At 30.8% G+C, this 20,610-nt stretch overlaps 1 protein-coding gene across 2 annotated transcripts; it reads right to left on the bottom strand.

Annotated features, from left to right (window-relative positions):
* Window positions 1-7,771: 7,771 nt before the first annotated feature.
* Window positions 7,772-19,804, bottom strand: LOC107839193 (protein DETOXIFICATION 43). Of its 2 annotated transcripts, none has more exons than XM_016682588.2 (14): window positions 19,610-19,804; window positions 11,425-11,551; window positions 11,165-11,286; window positions 10,454-10,732; window positions 10,180-10,361; window positions 9,822-9,957; window positions 9,626-9,722; window positions 9,435-9,535; window positions 9,070-9,233; window positions 8,909-8,980; window positions 8,708-8,824; window positions 8,510-8,605; window positions 8,296-8,417; window positions 7,772-8,213 (listed from the first exon to the last, which is right to left on the bottom strand). In XM_016682588.2, the coding sequence occupies exons 2-14, from the start codon at window positions 11,499-11,501 to the stop codon at window positions 8,147-8,149; spliced, it is 1,632 nt and encodes a 543-aa protein (XP_016538074.1). In that variant the 5' UTR covers window positions 11,502-11,551; window positions 19,610-19,804; the 3' UTR covers window positions 7,772-8,146. The 2 variants fall into 2 exon arrangements, with proteins under 2 accessions (XP_016538074.1, XP_016538081.1); XM_016682595.2 differs by lacking the exon at window positions 19,610-19,804 and adding an exon at window positions 11,740-11,856.
* Between the last annotated feature and the right edge of the window lie 806 nt (window positions 19,805-20,610).

The following is a 20,610-nucleotide window of genomic DNA, read 5'->3' as shown; positions in this document are numbered from 1 at the left end:
GGGGTAGGATATCTCCTTATTTTTATAAGTAGCAGTAAATCCTTTAGCATCAATATGAGTATAAGGATAAATTACATTTATAAAAGGCATTCCAAGTATGATTGGGGATATAATTGATTTTTTTTATCAAAAAGAAGAAGTGCGAAATGCAAACCTTATTTCGGAAAATATGTGCATTAGGCAATTTATAATTAATATCAAGAGTGTGATCAGATGCAGACTTAATAATATGAGTAGTCTTATGAAAATATCTAGTCGGAATCTAACCTTCTTGAATTTAACTAACATCAGCACCACTATCAATCATGAAAACATTAGTTACAGATAAATCATTATCAATTAATATAGTGCAATTAATGTACCATTTATGGGCTGTAACAATTTGCATCATACCTAAAAAATAATCATTTTTCACATCTAAATCATGAATATGAACAATATCATCATCCTCTTTTTCTGACATTTTTTCTTTCCCTTTGGAACTTGAAGAAATATTATTGTGAGAAGTATCTTTCTGAATCTTTGTAATCATGTGATCACAGATCATTTGGTTTTGTCTTAGAGATATAATCTCTCTTTTCAGGTTATCAACCTCAATGTTTAAATCATTGAAAGATGTATCTTTACCAGGCAGTTGACTTATAGCAAGTCTTCTATTTACCTCTGATAAGGAATAAGGCATGTAATAATCAACATCAGTACTTCGCGTAACGTGAGTGCTATCAACAATTTTTGAAGTACTAGCGGTGCTATCAGCAGATTTTTTTGTAGAAAAATTGATAATTTTTTCACGAAGCTTCTCATCAAAAACTTCTTTTAATAATTCAAGAACGCTATCAGCAGTAAGTGCTTGGACATTTAAATCAGCATTTAGATCTAAATCTTTAAACTGTGATTGCAATTTATAAAATATCTCATCACAAGTACAAGTATCACCATTGCATTTAACACAAGTATTTAATTAGGATGATCACTATCAGATAAATCAAGCAATTCAACATTATTTTCAGATTCAGAGTCACAATTATAATCATATTCGGAACTAGAAGTGTATAATAAGCCATATACCTGATCATGAACCTCATCAGCAAGACCTAAAGACTTAAGCTTTTGGAGATTGCAATTAGGAGCAATATGTCCTAGGTTACCATATCTGCAATACTTAATCTCTGCAAGATCATGCTTAGACCTATTTTTTGTAAATCTAGTAGACTTACGATGGGTTATATGAATCTCACGCTCTTCTTTGTATCTATCTCTAGATCTCTTCTTCCTATAAGGTTTATCAGCTCGAATATTTTCGACCCTTTGAAGTAGAAGCAGGGTTATCCATACCAAATTGTCCACAAAAATCTCCTAATTGGGATTTTTCTCTAAGCTTATAAAACTTAATTTGTCTAGACAATTTTAATTCATTACATAGGGCTAAACCTTCTTGAGTACAGGTTGCTATCAGCTGGCCATAGGTATGATTTTTCCAAGTTATTTCTATATCGGAGCCCTTGAGTTCTTTCCTAACCCTTTCAGCAAATAGAGGAGGGAGGCCGTCTATGAACGTAGTCTTTCAATAATCATATCTATTCTTGGGTAAATCCATGACCCTACTTAGGAAGGTGTCTTTATACCACCTAAATTCTCCTAATGTCCTACATCTAAGGCCATTTAAGAGCGTTTGAGTATTTTCATATTGATTGGTAAATCTACCTCCAAAATATTGTAAAATAGTAAGCATAAGAATATAAACAACATCTTCTCTACCCACAGGTAATTCTCTTCCTAGGTTATCTTTATCAAGAGTTGAAGCCTTAGCTTTAAATATTGCTGTCTTATTATCATCAGTCAAGAAAGTATCCCACCAGCCACAAAGTTAGCCATAGAACCAGTAACAATCATTTTACAGATGACTGCATCTGTATGTTTTTGACGATTCTCAACAGAAGTCATAGCTTTCGCTATTGTAGAATACATCAACATACGGTGAATAAGGATAGATAGTTGTCTTTCAGACAAACCATCCAAGTTCCATTTATAAATTGCATCTCCGCTATAAGACATATTATTTTGATTCCAATCTCTTTCCTTTATCAGAACATCTTAAGAAGTTGGACGTGGATAATCATTGGAAGTCATTCGGGGAATATCAACATATTTTTTTCCCAATTGGCGTTTAACCAAATCTCTGAGCTTATTGAGCTCTGAGTGAATTTCATTACCCATATTTGGAGTAGACTCTATGCTATCAGCAAAGGCATTAGCTAGATCAATGGGTTTAATTTTTAAATTAGAAAACTTCTTATCAAGAAGTTGTTCCAATTTTTCAATATGAGATAATTTTTCAAATCCCTCAATATCCAGAGGTCTCTGAATGCAAGGCTTATCTGTTAAGTCTTCTTTCTTATCCTCTGAAGTGGAAGCAATATCGGACTTAACACCTAACTTTTTCACCATATCAATCAAGTCATCCAGCTTTTTATCAAGAGAAGAAATATATTTTCCCAAAAATTTCACATATAAACTCAAATAATTATTTTGAGCAATCAAATTATTTATTTATGCAACAATTGCTTTACCAATTTCATTATCAATGAATTTTTGGAAAGCAAAAAATGTAATACCAGTATTATTAGGCAATATAAAAGGTGATTGGGGAGGGTAAATAGTTTGAAGAATATTACCACTTGCATCCTGATAGGATCTTTCCAACATCTTAACATACAATGACAAATATGTGGTTACAAATCACAGCACAAAACACAATCTAATTATACAATGCACACATCTCATAAAATTCATGAGAAATATTATGTAACTCATCTGGACTATAAGTCTCAAAGAATCAAATTCTAAATCAGTTCCATTTTTCATCAAAAAATTCTCTTTTAATAGAACTCCTTTCCTGGGAACCAGGACTAAAATCAATTTGGAGAGAAATCATATTAAACACTGTTAACATCAAACTCCATTTCAGAAGGAGTTGGGTTATCCCTATTAGAGATGTTATCTCTATCCTGAATAATATTGGTCTTAGGATCAATTTTTATCCTTTCTACAAAACTAGTAGATGCAGGTATAGATGCAGAATCAATAGTATGCAAAGATGCTGCACGATTCCTAGCTAGACCATAAATTGGTTCAATGGGAGATATATGATGCAAGAAGGCAATAACTTAGGCATAGAAAAGAAATGTCGGTTATAAATCGTGGACTTGTTATCAAATTGAAGACAAATTATTTCATCTGAATTTTGAGTTACATGAGATAACTCAGAGTTTTTCATATCATGCGTGACTTGATTCGGAAAAATAACAAAATTTAAGATCCATGTTTCGAGAAATTTAATTTCATCCCATTTTATAGGTCTCCTTGTGGTGACCTTGGATCTTGCCAAGTTTGTTTCGACCAATAAGGTCTGATTTGATGCATCATCTATCAGTTTGCATATTGGGTTCAGAGTAGATAATAATCTGTAATAAATTCTATAAGAAAGACAGATTAGCTCAGAACCAGGGGCATAATTATAACCATGAGCTTCTTAAGGCACAATGTTCTAAAACTGAACTTTGGCCTTGTAACTTTGTAAGAAACAACTTGTTCCTTGAATATTTTTTATTATGTCAAAGCTATCCTCCTCCACTGTTTTATTACTTAAAATTCTAGTTTAAGAGATAAAAATTAAAGACCAGCCCAAGATAGGAGCATTCGCTAGAAATTGTTGAAAATGTCAAAAACGACCCTAAATATTACAAATTGTGACATTAGTTTTCAGTAATTAATAAATTAAGTAATAATATTTATAATGAAAATTCATATGTTTTTTCTTTTTTTCGTTCTTTTGGTTTTCAAGATAAAAATGACACCTAAAATTAAAATAATACCATAAAAATAGCACCCACAATTAAATACCCACTAAATAGCCACTCCCAATATAAATCGTGTATCATTTCATCTTCTTCTCCCCGCTTTTCTCCATTCCAACCATACAATGGCTTTCAGATAGAAATTAGAAAAAAACAAAATTCGACCCACCAAAATTCAATCAAATTCACCCCAATTTCCAATCTCAGATACCAAAATTGAACCTTCTAGGCGCTTCAATTCAATAGTAGTCTTTAAGGGACCAACTTCCCTTTCCCTCTGAATTTTACCCAGGATTTCGAATTTCAATTTTGTTTTCTGTCCGATTAATCAGAATCCATTATCAGTAACAATACTTTGGCGAAAAACTTATACACAAAATTCGACTATTGCACTAGCAAAGTAACTTCTTTAGTTACCTTTGTTAACCAAATGCCTCGGTAGGCACAATATTTTTTTTCAGTGAACAATTATTTTGGGTTTATGCTCGTTTTTGTGATTTCGTTTCTGTCGTTAATCATTTACATGATATTTTAGGTACTACTGTGATTATTGTGACACTTACTTGACACATGATTTAGTGAGTTTTTCTATTTCTATCTTTAAGCTTCACTGTGTTTTAATGGCAGCGTTGTGGATTTGCATGCTGAATTTGAAGACGATGAAGTTATTGGTGTAGGACATAAATTGATCAAAACTTTCAATGGAGGTGTATTTATATGGTATATATACTGTATTAACATGGTATAAAAGTGTATCAATGTAGTATAAAAGTGTATCAATGTAGTATAAAAGTGTATTAATGTAGTATAAAAGTGTATTAATGTGGTATAAAAGAGTATTAATTAGGTATAGGGACTGCATGTGCTTGCATAGAATTTTCTTTTTCTTTTACAAAAACTGTATCAATATAGTATAAAAGTGTATCAATTCGGTATAAAAGTATATCAATTGAGTATAGAGACTGCATGTGCCCAATTGGGCCAAATGACTAAAAAAGGGAATTAAAAATAACCGACTGGCTACAGTTGTCCACCTTTCAAATTGTGATCATTTTTTTTTAAAATGATCACCCCATGTCCTTTTCCCTAAAAATTTCTTGGTAACAAACTCAACTATTTCCAACAGTTTTTTTTAAAGAAAAAATTACATGATAATCACTATTTTAACTTATCATACTTACTTAAAAAAAATTCTCTTTTATTTAAGCGCATCCATCTCATATTTTAAATTTTGTTCTTCATTGAACTTGATACATTATATTTTCAGATCTCCTCTATTATTCTCAGATCTTTCAAATTACTACCATTTGCCCCCTATATCTCCATCTTTCTCTCAACTTCCCCTTTTCTCTCATTTTCTCCTATTAAAAAGCATCGCCGACAACGGTGAAAAGCTTTCATATCTCTGTGACTTCCACCATCCATCCATCACCAAGCCCGCCTCCCTCACCCTCTTTTCCCTTTTCTTAACTCCACTTTTATCTCCTTCTCTCCAACTCTCTGTCTCCCCCTCCCAGTCATCTACAGTAAAAAGATTCACCGATGAACCACCATAGAACAAAAACCTTCAAAAGCTTCATCTTTTTCGATAAATGTAAAAAAATTTCATCAATACAGGTAGAGCGTTTGTTTTCTTCGTTCGGAGAATTTTATAAAATATATGTATCTGACGGTGAACCATCACCAAAACAAAACATACCAAAGCTTCATCTTTACTCACGAAAGTTGAAGAATTCTGATGATACAAGTAGAGATCTGGGCAGATATGATCGAAAATGTTTGTTTTATTCATTTGAAAAATTCTACAAAATCTATATATCTGATGGATTATAATCGAAAACGTTTATTTTATTCATCTGAAAAATTCTACAAAATCTATATATCTGATGGATTTTCATGATACTGATACATAGACTAATGTATTTGACTAAAAATCTAATTAAAATTGTGTATCAAATTAATAATAATGTTATTGATACACAAACAACTCTTGTTCATGATACATTATGCGTGAGATGATTTTGGTTTATAAGAATACATTGTAATAGAATCTCATATTTCTTATATGTATCTGTAGCACGATACATAAAAATTATACTAATAACTTATGTATCATGACTTAATTAGTGTCATGATACATTAAAAATAATCCGCCATTACATATTATATGTAAAATGAGCTATGATACGTATCAGAGTATGACAATGTATCAGAGTCGCAACGTATCCGGCTGATAGTAATATATCCGTATAAAATTATTTCAAAAATTTTAGTAATGTTAAAAAGAGTTGGGATATATAAGGAGTAATTAACTTCTAAAATGGTGAAATTTATGGTGTTTACTTTTTGTAAAGAGATAATACTTACAAAAATATCTGAACTTTGACCGAATTTTCAGTTGAGCATACTGAACTTTGCGGGGGTTCTATTACCCTCTAGACTTCTTTTTTTTCGTATTTTAATGGCATATATCTGCCTACTTGGACACGTGTAAATATGAGGTTGGCCCGTGTATTACACGCGCCAATACACGTGTAAAAACGAGATTGGCGCGTGTATTACACCGCCAGCCGCCGAAACTGGGTATAGAGTTTCAGAGGGAAATTAAATCCACTTTAAAAAGTTTAGGGGGATAATTGGACACCCGCAAAATTCAGTATGCTCAACTAAAAATTCGATCCAAGTTCAGATATTTTTGTGAATATTATCCCTTTTTTAAATTTGGACGTTTTAGTGGTGGTGGAGCACCGGCCTTCTCTTCGCTCAAATTCTTATTCTCTCATCAACACTTAACTTTTCCAACAAAAACTTCCACACCTAAGTTAATATTGTAAGTCAACTGCAAGCAATAGATCTGATGAAGTCTAAACAGAAAGAGATTAGAGCGATATGTTTATGTAAATTAAATTGATGATGAAGGCAGCAAAGTAACATTTTTATAGATTATGTATAATAAAATCTGTGATGATTATAAAATATGTAGTTCTCTTTTCTTCTTATAGTTTACATGCATGTTAATTTTTAGAGAATTTTTTACTCCTCAATAGAATTTGTAAGGTAAGACATAGCTTATACTTCTTTTAAGTGCCAATTTTATTACATATATTACAAAAACCAGCCCTAGGCACTTCACGAGTGGATTTGCTTAAAAAAAAGGATAACATATGTCACATTCGCGTGAAAATGTACCTAATAATCTTGTTCCGTTAAACACGTATTTAAATTCTCTGTAAATTGTTTAGATTTAAAATACCGTTATTTTACATTAGACTATATATTATATGACCTAAACTTTCACTATATAATCATTTCGTACAATATGAGTACATTTTCAAATAATCAAAAGAAGTTGGCATGGCCCAAAGCTGCATGCAAATTTGTCATATGGGAATAAACCTCCCTCAGTTCCAAATTACCCTAGTATATTACATGGGTCAAACACACTAATATATATATAGACCTCTCGTCAAAAGAAACCTCATCAATTAACTATATATATGTGAGTAGTTTCTTTTATTCATTTCTTTCAGCTTCTATATCATAGAAGCTGCATGCAAATTTGTTATGGGAATAAGCCTGCCTCAGTTCCAAATTACCCTAGTATATATTACATGTGTTAAACACACTAATATATTTATAGACCTCTCGTCAAAAGCAACCTCATCAGTCAACTATATAGATGTCAGTAGTTTCTTTTATTTATTTCTTTCAGCTTCTATATCATACAAAAACAATATCTGTCCATGCATACGCCAGCTCTAGCTGGCAGTATGTATTATCAACAATATTACTAACGACTCTAGTTTGAAATTATTGGTCAGCCAGTTAAAAGCTGTGTTTATCGTAATGATTAATATAATCCTCTCAAAATACAATAAATAAATGCATGATCAACAAGGAAAGGAATATGGAACTTACAGAGAACTTTCGAAGGAAATCGGTTATATAAGAGAATTCCATATGATCGTACATACATTTTCAATGTCAAAGTCAAAGTCAAAAAAACATTTGACAAGAGACAAAAAAAATTATGCTGAGGACTAAAATGTGGATATCCTCCCTTATATTTTGTAGTATTAATATTAATATATCTAGCTGCCAGCCCATCCGATGCAAAATCATATGAAAACGACTTTGCTATTATACAAACATATAACACATGAGTAGAAAAGTGTGTATAATTTCTACCCTGTACACAATATAAAAAAAAAACAAAAGTACAAGTTCAAAGGGGAATAAATGATGGAAGATTTTATATTTAGCAACATATATAGGTGGTAGCAACTCTATCACTTGGCTTCTGATGACATCGAAGGAACACGCAGAAAATGCCAGGGTCCTGTTCCTGTCCCCATCCTGTAATATATATAGCGTTAATTGGTTTTATAGTTTGTTATAGTTTTATTTTTATTTTTACACGTAAGAGATGACAAATTACCTCCACAAACCGGCAAATGTACGTAGGATCATGAATATGGTTAATGCAATCCATATTCCAATGTAACCATTGGTTTTGGAAAGAACAAACTCAGATGTTATGGTTAGTGCACCAACCAAAACCTACATAAAAATTACTTGTATTAACGGTTTGCACGAGTTAAATTCAACAGCAATTTAAAGTTATAAGTAGTATAAGTGCGCCGCGTGCTAACCATGGAATATGCAGAGTATGCAAAATCGTTGGCTCCAAAGTTGACACCATCTAACACAAACGCTACTGAGTTGATTGGTTGTGTACCAGCTACAAACTGATCAAGATGGGAACATAAGGGGGGAAAATAGTTAGACAATTTTGAAAGATGAGAAGAATGATTGAAACAAAAAGTTCTGGTATTGTTTATTGAATGTACCGGGATGGCAATGGTTATGAGACGGATAACATTTTTGTCCTTTGAAAAAACCCCTGATCCAAAATATAGACCGATTCCTACTAGCAAAGCAAGTCCAAATCCCAAGACAAATCCCATCTGCATAACGAAAACTTTATCAGTATCACCTTAATTTTCAGGCGATATCTAAAATAAGTAGCCTTAAGCCAAATTAGATTGTACCTGAAGGACTCGAACTCCTGCAGCCTTCGCCTTCTGGAAGTCCTTTTCAGCAAAAGAAGTAGCAAGGATGGCCTATAAAAGAAGAAATCACAGTAACCAGAAAAATTACTTTCATTTCTAATGGTGACATTGTTGCATAAAAATGTCGGTGGAGTTTTTACCTGTCCTGCTACAGCCAATCCATCAGCAAGTAAAGATGATGTTAACCAGATTTGTAAGCACACTTGAAATGCAGCCATCCGTGTTGCGCCTAATCGTGCAGCTAGTGATGCAGCCAATGTCACACAAAATGTGACAGCTATCACCCTTGCTAGTAACCAAAATCCTGTAATCAAAGTTCAGCAGATTAATTAAGGCTTGTATGAGTCGTTGTTGATTTGATACTAGTAATGGTGGTCGTATTCATGTATCCACGATGAAAATTAATTGATAGCATTATATGCCCTTTCTCATCTAGAGTATATATCTAAAAGCAAACAAATGAGCACATGCCTTGTCTTACATTGCCTTCACATCATTTACTTACCATTCTTGAGAAATTTGCTGAACTGCAGATCTTTCGCACTAGGAGGTAATAACTCAACTTCTCTCATCAGTTTGCATAGGAGAATAAGTGATATCAAGTACCTAAATGAAATATAACAGTGTGGTATTAGAAGCTGTCTGACTTACAATGTCAATTTATTAGTTTCTGATTTAAAAAAAAAAACGACTTACTGAGAAAGAACATGAGCAATGGCTGCACCACTAACACCCCAATGGAAAACAAAAATAAAGATTGGGTCCAAAATTATGTTTGTCAAATCTCCAGCAACTGATACACCAGAAGAAAATAATGCAAGAGTTGGATCAGTTATCTTAACATCGCTTTAAGTAGATATATTGATTCATCTCCATCGTAAATACTCCTTACCAGTAGCGAATAATGGAGTTTTTGTATCCTTGAAACCACGAAAAACGCCTTGCATAGCCAAAGAAAGGAGGACTGCAGGAGCTCCAAGTGCCCTCAGGGTCAAATACTTCTTTGCTGGGGAAAGCATAGGAGAATCCTGTATGATTTCATGAAATAAAAAAAATATTACTCTGTCATGATACTGGATTAGATCAAGGCGAGCTAGAGATCAATGAATATAGCGTTGAATGTACAAATGTGTTCTCCCTCCCAGCTTAAGCTTTTAGATAAGATGACATTTCTTGTTGACATGGGCACATATAACACCTTCTATGCTCTATTGTGTAATACATTATGATTAGTGATCGTTCATACTTACAGATTTCACACCCATTAAGCTTAAAATTTGTTTTGCTAGAAATATGAGAAAGATCGTCTGCAGAAGGCCGAGAATGCAGCCCATGAGAATTGCAGTTGAAGCTGATGGAATATGTCGCTTCACTCGTTTGGGTTTGCCTTTACTTTGATTATCCGAAGACTCACATTTTGTCGTCTTAAATTCTGTACAGGTAACATTGTTTTACTTAGTTATATCTTTTACCTGACCGGATAGTGTATAAATAACAGTGCAAAATTACACTCATAAGATATACCTGGTGCTGGCGCGGACTCTTTGGTTTCGTTACTGGTGGATGCACATTTTCCCATCTTCTCACTGTCAGTTTCATCAGTTGGTACTAGAACTTTTGTATCATCTTTCTCCTGTTTGCCATTCTCCAAATCAGCTATTGCTGCTTCTTCAGTAATTCTTCTAACAGTATCTTCCTCAGCAACAAATGAAGTAGTTATGTTGACTAAGGGGAATATTGTGACTTTAGAGGCTTGATTGAATATAGCAATTGAAACTCCTACTGCTGCAATTTCAACTGACCCTGCAGTGATGAAGAACCAACATTTGGAGAAAAAATAAGTCCGTTTTGAAAAGAATGTCTCCTTTTATTTTTTGACAATTTTGTAATTTTAACTTTCTGGATGACATGTACCACAAAATTAAATGACATTTTGATATATTCTACATATCTTTAGCTTAAGATCACAAGTTTCAAAAGTTTCTTTACTTTTTAAACTCTTTATCGAATCAAAACCAGATAAACAAATTGAAACGAAGGAATATTTTGTTTTTGCTTATAGTATGCATGTTGTATTTGATGCAAAAGATGGAGAAAATACTTGTATCCATCCTATTTTCAGGACTAAATTCTTTGTCTAGTCAAGCTTTTGACTACAAAAGTCCTATGTTCACATTGACATATCCACAAGAATCCAAGAGGACAGTTTTGATATTAGTGAAGTCTTGAATTTACCTAAATGACCAATGAATGCTGTATCAATGAGTGAAGCAATTGGATCAGCTGCTAATGCAAGTGCTGCAGGGAACGCAATACGCAAGATTTCCATGCCAAGATCATCAAATTTGAAGACATGCCTACACATCAAATGTGATTCATTTGAATACATGTGTAGCAAAGTAACGATCAATACAATTATTTCCCTTCAACTCTTTCATTTCATAGAAGTTCATTCTTATTCTTTTTCTGAAACATATATATGTTGGAAAATGTACCTAATATCTTCGAAGAAAACGAAGATTGGTAACTTCCATCTTCTCTCAGTGCAAGCTACATTGCTACCTTCAGCCATGACTCTCTGATTTTGATCACTTCTCGAGCAAAACTCGTTAGCCAATGCACCTAAAAGTCATCACAAATTTGAAACATATGCATGTTATAGTTTTTTTTTTAAAAAAATAATTGAAAACAGTGAATGTGATTGTACAGAAAAACTTGTGAGAGAAAATAACAATTTCAATTTTCAAGTGTGTATAATTTAGTCACACATGCAATGAAAATAATCTAAAGATTCACTAACTGAAAACAACCTGATGCCTGATAGGAGAAAGCTAGGAATGGAGGAGAGTAAATTAACAAGTGAAATGAAATTGTAGAGTGACTTCTGTAATTAGTGTAAATAGGACAAAATGAGTTGAATGAAACTGGAAATGAACTTTTAGTTCAGAGATTACTGAATTTAAAGCATCTGACAGGCATGCACTTAGTTTCACGAAGACACGTGGTCTCCTCTCTTGTGGCTCCATTTACTTATCATTTTATGTTGTGTGTAAGTTAAATGTTAGTTATTATGAGTGCATATTTAATTTTGCACATCCTTAACATAACCCTTAACACAACTGTGAAGAAAATTTTACACTCTTTATTAAATTTCTGATTCTGCCACTGTTGTCGCTTAATTATATTTTTAACGATAATTCTTAGTGACGTCTATACTTTAGCACTCTTTATAAATACACCTAAAGCCTATAACGATATTAAAGCCAATGATAATTGACTAATGCTAATAAAAACTTTAACACTTTTTATTAACATACATATTTTAATTCCCCTAAAAACCTTTATATCATTACAGTGAATACAAGTTCCGAAAGATCAGCATCTTTTCTAGAAATACTTGTGTGATGCCCTGATGGACTGCACACAAAATTTAAGAAAAAGAATTGTTAAATTTGTACTCTAAAAACATATCATAAACATTTCTATTGCTATGACTAAACAACAAGGAATGTACAGAGAAAGCAGGCAGGAATGAACCTGCCTCAGTTCCAATTTCCCAGGTTGTTGACAAAGCAAAACTTGCATAACAAATAGACCTCACCAAGTACTACCTCAAGTTCCATATTATTTGGCTCCAGTCTGTTCCCTTCGAAGAAAATTTTAATCAAAGATGTAATTGAATTTTTTTTAATTAAAAATGTATTTTAGTAAATAATTTTATTAGTGATATTTTGGAATTTCAAATTTAATTACAATATTATTTATGTAATTATAATTAAATCTGCCGAGTAGGGGTGTATATGGTCAGGTTGGTTCGAATTTTTTAAATACCAAATTAAGTTATTTGCACCAAGTTTTTTAATCTATAAACCAAACCAAATCAATAAAATTTGGATTTTCAACCTAGGTTTTTTTCGTATTTTTCAGATTTTTTGGGTCTTTTTTTCTCTATGATCTTTATACAAAGATACAATTAACTTGTACCTCGAATATTTCTTAGTCCTTGTAAGATACAACTATTTTTAGGTGTTTCATAAAAAATAACACAAAATATGAAATAAATGATGACAATAAAATACTCAACCACAATAATAATAAAATCGTATAAAACAAATATTTCATAATAATAAGTTATAATAAAAATAATAAGTCATTCTAAAATAAATCTAGTAAATATTAATTACATGACTAAATGTTAAATAGAAAAATAAACTTAAGTTATGTAGTTATGCAAAGCTAAAGAACAAATATCCAATATTAGTGGTGATCCTAGAGTTTAATTGAATATTTTTGTCATATTAGTATAGATTTGAACTTTATTTGAGTTATTAATATCTATAAGTTATAAAACTTATTGGATCATTCAAAATTCTAAGTTTAAACTTGAAATAATATATTGAAAGATAAAAACAATAAACAATTTTAAGAATGATTTATAAATTACATTACGTTAAATATTTTTATGTATTAATATTTTTGAAAATGGTATACATATAATATCGAATTGATTCGATTTGGTTTAAATTTTTTTAGTTAAAATCAAATCAAACCAATTATAGTTGAATTTTTTCTCAACACTAAATCAAGTCAAACCAAATCATTAGTCGGGTTTTTTTTTTTTGGGTCGACTCAATTTACGGTTTGGTTCGATTTGCGATTCGATTTTGCTCACCATACTGTTGAGGGTATAATATGCAAAAATAAAAACACTCTTAATTATCAAAAATAAAACATCTATTTTTATTTTACTTGTTCAATATTGACTTGACGATCTCTTAAGAAGCAATAAAATGAGGATAATTTTACTATATCTCTCTTTAAATGTAATTAACACAATATTTTGAAAAAGTGCATAGAGAAATGAATATAGTTGATAATAAGGGTAAATTAAGAACTATTCACTATATTCCTTTTATATGTTCCTTTTTTTTTTTTTAGAGTCAAATGATACAAACTTTGACTAACACTTTAAGATGTATTTCTTAATCATTTTTTTTTTTTTTGCAATTTATAATACTTTTCATATAATTTTTGAATATCTAAATTTTAATTTTAAAAAATTAAATTAATTTAATCTAATTTAGTTTCAAAATTTAGTCAAAGTGACTCACGAAAAACAAAAGGAGCTTATAAAAAAGAATGACGGGAGTAGTGATAAATTATATTTTAATTTTTTTAATTGGATAAATATAGAAGAACATCTATTTTTAGTAACGTGAACAAATAACAAATGGATAAAAAGAAATACCTTTTAGTTTTTTTTTTCTTTCTTTTAGAATCGTTATATTATGAATCAACAAAACCAACATTTGATTAGAGCTTAAGTTATATATATTGACAGTATTAGAAATATTAGTTATTTGAAAGATAATACATATAGCCAGGGGCGGCTCATGAACCAATTTCATGGCCTAAAGCCGAATCGTAATGAGCGACCTTAAATATATTTAGAAACCTTAAATATAAACATTTGAAAATAATAAAACCTTTTCATCTGATTGAGTATAGTAAAAAATTATCTTTCATTTGTATCATTGTCTTTCACACTTTTAATTTAAAAAGTAAATCTAAACTATTAATATCTGAGTAACATTATGTTTTAAGAAATTTTTATCATTAATATAATGATTTTTTCATGTTCATGTCACCCGATGATCTTAATATTTACACCAAATAAAACATCTAAAATATTTTTTATATACTTCGATTATTCAAATTTCGTTTGTAATTTTCTTTTATTTTTAATTTAAATATTTATTTATTGACTTTAATCAATGTATAAACCTATTATTATTATTATTATTAAAAAATCTTTGAGGCCCAAAACTTTTGGTTTTACCCAAGAGCCGGCTCTGCATATAGCCTTATTTATGTGTCATAATAACATATGATAAATAATTCATAGTATGTTATAGCATATTAAATTATATTGATAATATAAAAATCTCTTATATTACTTAAGCTACGATTCTCGATCCTCATTTGCATTAAAATACTATGTACGAGGTACACTACCCCAAGAGCATAATAGGTACTCCACTAGACACGTGCATTGTAATTTTTGAGGCCAAAAGAAAAAAAGGAGAAGTTTCCAAATGCATCAACAAGGAAAGATCATGGAAATTAATCAACAATGAAAAGTTCAAGAAAAAAAAGCCTTGCGAATTAAGAAAAGAAGTCTTATCTTCACACGATCAAAATTAGGAAAATTGTTGAGAGAAAAGACATGTTTTCCCCCCTAAAGTTGCAACGAAAATTTACTTTAGTCACTAAACTTAACTTGTATTATTTACCCCTCTAAATAACTTTTATATGTATTTTTTACCATCCTCAAAAAATTATACCACTCTCACTCTGGAGAGTGCATCATACTCACACCACGTTGGAGCCATGTCGAATCCACGTCAGATCCACATCAATGCCACGTAAATAAATTATTTTTTTAAAATAATATATATATTAATTTTTAAATAATATATATTTATTATATAAAGAGAAAAAAGAAAAACTACCCCTCCCCCCCCCCCCAACCCCCCAGTCCCTATTATTGATACCCCCCCCCCCCCCTAACGTTGCTATTCCCACCACCCCCCCCCCCCCCTCCCCCCCCCCCCCCCCCCCCCCCCAACGTTGCTATTCCCACCACCCCACACCCCTCCTCCAACCCCACCATTTTCATTTTGATCCTTTCTTCTCTCTCTTTCACCATTTGTACGTGCTCATAAGTACTTTTGGCCTAACAAATTCCCCCATTTTTGTTTTCCCTTTTGCTTTCTTTCACCCAAAAAATCAGACTAACACTAATAAGAAAAAATTATTGTAATTCTTAGACAGTGATGAATTAAAAATGACGACGTTTTAGCATTGACAGTGGATTATTAATCTGGGTATTCATTAGTTTTCTGTTTACTACTACTATCACATTTTGGTATTTTATGTGTTTTTTTGTTGTTTTGCTATTTGTTATGTTGATGCATTTTTTGTTTCATGCATCTGTTGTAGTAACATTTTTTAAAATTTTTTTTAATAAATGTTACTGTAGCTCCTTTTGGTGGTGATGGAAAAAGCTGTAGGGAAGAAGAAGAAGAAATAGGGGTGGTGGGGTGCGAGGAAGAAGAAGAAATGGGGTGGTGGGGTGTGAGGAAGAAGAAAAAATGGGGGTGGTGAGGTGTAAGGAAGAAGGAAAAAAAATAATAGTTAAAACTATGAAAAAACTATTAAAGTGGGGTCACTAAAATTTTTTTATATTATTTTTTTCGCTAAAACGCGTCTTTATTTTTTGTTTTTGGCCACGTCAGTTCTTAAGGGAGCAAAATAATACACTTTAAAGTTATTAAGGGGGGTAAATAATTGTTCGATTAATTTAGGATTTGAAGTAAATTTTGATCACAAGTTGGGGGAGGAGGGGTTGATGTCTTTTCTCATGAAGACTAATGTTGTCAATTTCGATTCAAAAAGCTATAGTATTTGACCGGTTTCATGAACTTGAATATGAGACTTCATAATTCTTTTTTTTCAGCACTATATTTTTACTCGACCACACCCTAATGCACTGGAATGTATGTATGTTTGTGAGATTTATATCAAACATCGATTCGGAATGAGAAAAGACATAGAGTAATCATTAAATTTGTCAGAGATTTACAAAAAGATACTTTAACTTTGTGGACGGCCTATTACCCCTAAACAATTTTAAAATAGTATAAATAAGACATTTTTGTTCAATCCAAGTTGCAAGAAAGAGAGTAACCACACACCAATAAACATCTCCCACGAATTAAATTTATTTAATTTTAATTGACATTTTATTTATGCTTTTTTTTACTTTACTACTTTTTTTTTTGCTTATTTTTTTTCTCCTCCTTTATTCTTCTTGAGCAAACTTCATCCCCCTCAATTTGTTCCTATGTGATCAATCTTATTACCATTTTTAATTTACTTCATATATTAATAAACTCCAACATTCTATTATTGTGGCCAAAGATCAATAACCATTCAAATTTGAAAATCAAAATTGCCATTATAATAATGAGATCGAAACTTTATTAAATGAAGTTTTATATTTCTTCTTATTCAACAAAAAGGATATATAACAACTATAACAAGTAAAAATTAAAAGTTAAAAATAGACACAATAGTTAGATATCAAGTAATAGATTCAAGGAGAAAAAAACTTCAAAAATAACGTAGAAAGAAAATAAGAGGGAAAAGAAAAGTTAGAATATAATAGGAAAAAGAAAAAGAAGAAAGAAATGGTGAGTTTCAGAGAAGACAATGAGAAAAAAGAATTAAAAAATAAATTAAAATAAATAAAGTTTAAAAATAAAGTATATCATGAAATAAATGTTGAAAGAAATAATTTTTTTAAAAAATTTTCTTGTTTCACTCTTTATGCCATGTGGGCACAAAAGGTGTATAAATATTGGTTTAAAATTATTTAGAGGGGTAATAGATCATCCACAAAATTAAAATGTCTTTTTACAAATTTCAAACAAGTTCAATGATGACGTCTTTTCTCATTTTGAATTTTTAAGTCATGAATTTTTAAGTTATGTTTATATATTAAAATATTTATTTATTATATATAAATAATTTACTCAGAACTCAGTATATATTAGTGTCCAAAACTCATAAACAAAGAAAATCATGCATCCGTATTCCTAATTAGAGAGAGTTCATGACATATATGGTGCCATGTTTGTTATTGGAATCATGTTTTCATTGCCATAATAGTAGTGCAGTTAGTTCTCTATTTTTTGGTTTGTTTCTAGATAAAAAACAAAAGAGATGTATTGCACTCATTAGACTTCCAATATATCTCTTTCTTTCAAAAACCCAAAAGGTTGTTTGAGTTTTTGTAAAAAATATAAGCTTGTTTGGACATGATTTCAAATAAAATCAATTTGAAGTTGTATTTTTGTTTATAAATATGAAATTTTATAATCTTGTGAAAATTATCTTTCTCAACTCTTATAAAATTTTACGAAATGAACAAATTGGAGTTCATAAAAAAATTATAGTTCAAAGAAAAGGTATTGAAATATTCTAATTGAGACACCGAATTAATAAATCACATATTTCTATGTTTTTTAATAAATAAACTTTTGTGATTACATGTTACTACAAACTTTCAAATAAATATAATTTTACAAAAAATTTCTAATCCAATAAATCAATAATATTAATAACTAGCTATTTTTTTGATTAAAAACATCTCACATGGTAGAGACAATCTCTTCGCATGAGTCGTTTTTTAGATGTAAAATATAAATTTATGAGACTAAGTTTTATATTTAAAAATCATTAACCAATGATTCCTTTTTTGCCAATAATAATTGCAGGATATACTTTGTTTCGTCATCTTTTTTTTAAGACTTTGTGTCTTATCATTTTGTGTAAAACAATTGTGTTGTACACTAGAAATAGAATTATTGTTATGTCGAAAAGAATGACACATGTACTCACGCAATTGTTAACCAAACAAAAGAAGAAAAAAGAAATTGAAAGGTGAGGGAAATGCATGAAGTAATAGCATTCTAAAGTTGTTGAAAGTGTATAATCAAAACAACTAACAGAAAGACGAAAGTAGAGAAATAAAAAAAGAAGAAAGAGAGAAAAGACCAAAACTTTTTAACGTGGGGCTAACAATATATATGATAATTGATAATGCATGTTGTTTGAGCATGGTCTATATTAATGTTGCTAACTTTTCCTTATCATCATGCACTACTTAGCCTTATATCTTTTACTCCCTCTTCCATTTTATATGATGTAGCACTCGATAAGATAAAGTTGCTCGATAAAAATCTTTCACTTCCAATTTAAGGTTATGGTTCAAGACTTCAAGTTATCAAGGAAGTAAAAAAACGAAGACCTCCTCGAGAGATGTAAAGAGAATAATGTAGTACTCTGGTCGGGATAAAAGTTTTTGATTTTAAATAAGTTATAGATATTGCTATAAATAATTTCAGTAAGGGTAAATAAGAAGTTTAAATTTAAATTGATTTCAAATTGGGAGAAATATCATTTTTCTATAAACTAAAAAGACTAAAAGGGAAAGCACATCACCAAAATTCAAATAATGTGAGTAATTAGTAGATAGCCACTTCTTTTTCAGGAACAAAGTCAAGGAAAATAACTTGTCACATTGATTGATAATGTATCTTTTTTTTATGGTTGGTTAGAAGTGAATTTGAATCTTTTGTCCTTTGCACTTAAAGCTTGAAATTAAATTGCTTAATAGTCCCACTAAAATATTTGGGTTGTTTTTCTTTTGTCACTAAAAATGTTTGGTTTAGCCTAAATCTTCAAAGTTTTAAGGGATATATACTTGTATAAATTAGGCAGACACATGATTATGATAATGCATGATTTTATTTAAAGAAAAGAAAAATGAAAGCAAAGTTCAATATCTACATATATATGATACAAAGGAAGGAAAGAAATACATATTGGGAGGTCATCATATTATCAATTAACAGCAACAAGCTAACAACACCACATACCGGTATATGGTGTACGCAGGACTAACCTCTATCTTCAAGGTATACCGGCTAAGTTATTTCCAATAAACTAACAGTAACGAGGTAAGTGAGAAGAAAACATACTTTTGTATGCACATTATGTTGCTCTTTGTAATCTTCAATTCAAGAAATTGATATAAAGAATTTTTGAACATACCTTTCTGTGGAAATTAAAAGGAGAAAAGTAATTGAGTGATAGAGGAAGCTCTCTTCTAGTCCAGTGGCTTCTCTCTTTAATAATTTGCAGACATAAGTTTCATTTTGATGGCCTATTTATAGCTGAGGGAGAGAGGGAAAGTGTATTGGTTTAATAAAGTTTGTTTACGTGTGTGTTTTAGCTTTTAGGGATAGTAGCATTTTTAGTCCTTCAATTGTTAATAAAAATTTATTTTCGTCTTTGTTATAAATATATTACCATATATAGTGAATGTCTACTTTGTCATATATATAGAATATCTATTTATGGAAAAGTTAGAAACCCCAATGTTAGTTTTCCCCTATAAATAAAGGGGTTTTTCTTTCATTGTAATTCACTCCTCAAGAATCCTCATGAGAAATAAAGAAGTCTCCTCTCTTCTCTCTATACTCTTGTTCTTTATTTGCTTTATTTTTCATAACACGTTATCAACATGAGACTCCGCCGTATCAAATTTGAAGGCTAAGGTATCATTTTTTTTCTTTTCATATTGCTAATAATCTTACAAAATCTGAGTTCGTTACCTCGAGCAAGAACTACCTTTAATAAGTATTGAATCCTGAAATCCACTTAGATGTTATGAGTCTTGGAGACATCATAAAGAAAAAAAATACAGCATCTCATTAAAATCGTGCTAAGACTATGATTTTGTTGCGTCATCATCTTGACAAAATTCTGAAAATTGAATACCTTACTACTAAGGATCCACTTATTTTATGGAATAGCCTAAAAGAAAGATTTGACCACTTGAAGATGATCATCCTCCCAAAAGCACGATATGAATGCATTCATGGGTTCATCAAGTCCCATCGATTTATGCCTAAGAAGCCTTTATATGGATAAGACGTTGAGTTTGAATCTCAATACACCATATTGATAATATAACGATGGCTAAGGTAAAATAATGTGTTTTTGATAAATAGACATGAATCTATCCCATTAAATATGCTCCATTTCAAAAA

The sequence above is a fragment of the Capsicum annuum genome, chromosome 1 (assembly GCF_002878395.1).
Source record: "Capsicum annuum cultivar UCD-10X-F1 chromosome 1, UCD10Xv1.1, whole genome shotgun sequence".
Taxonomy (NCBI): domain Eukaryota; kingdom Viridiplantae; phylum Streptophyta; class Magnoliopsida; order Solanales; family Solanaceae; genus Capsicum; species Capsicum annuum.
Note: the sequence above shows the minus strand (reverse complement) of the source record. Positions and strands in the feature narration are given on the sequence as shown.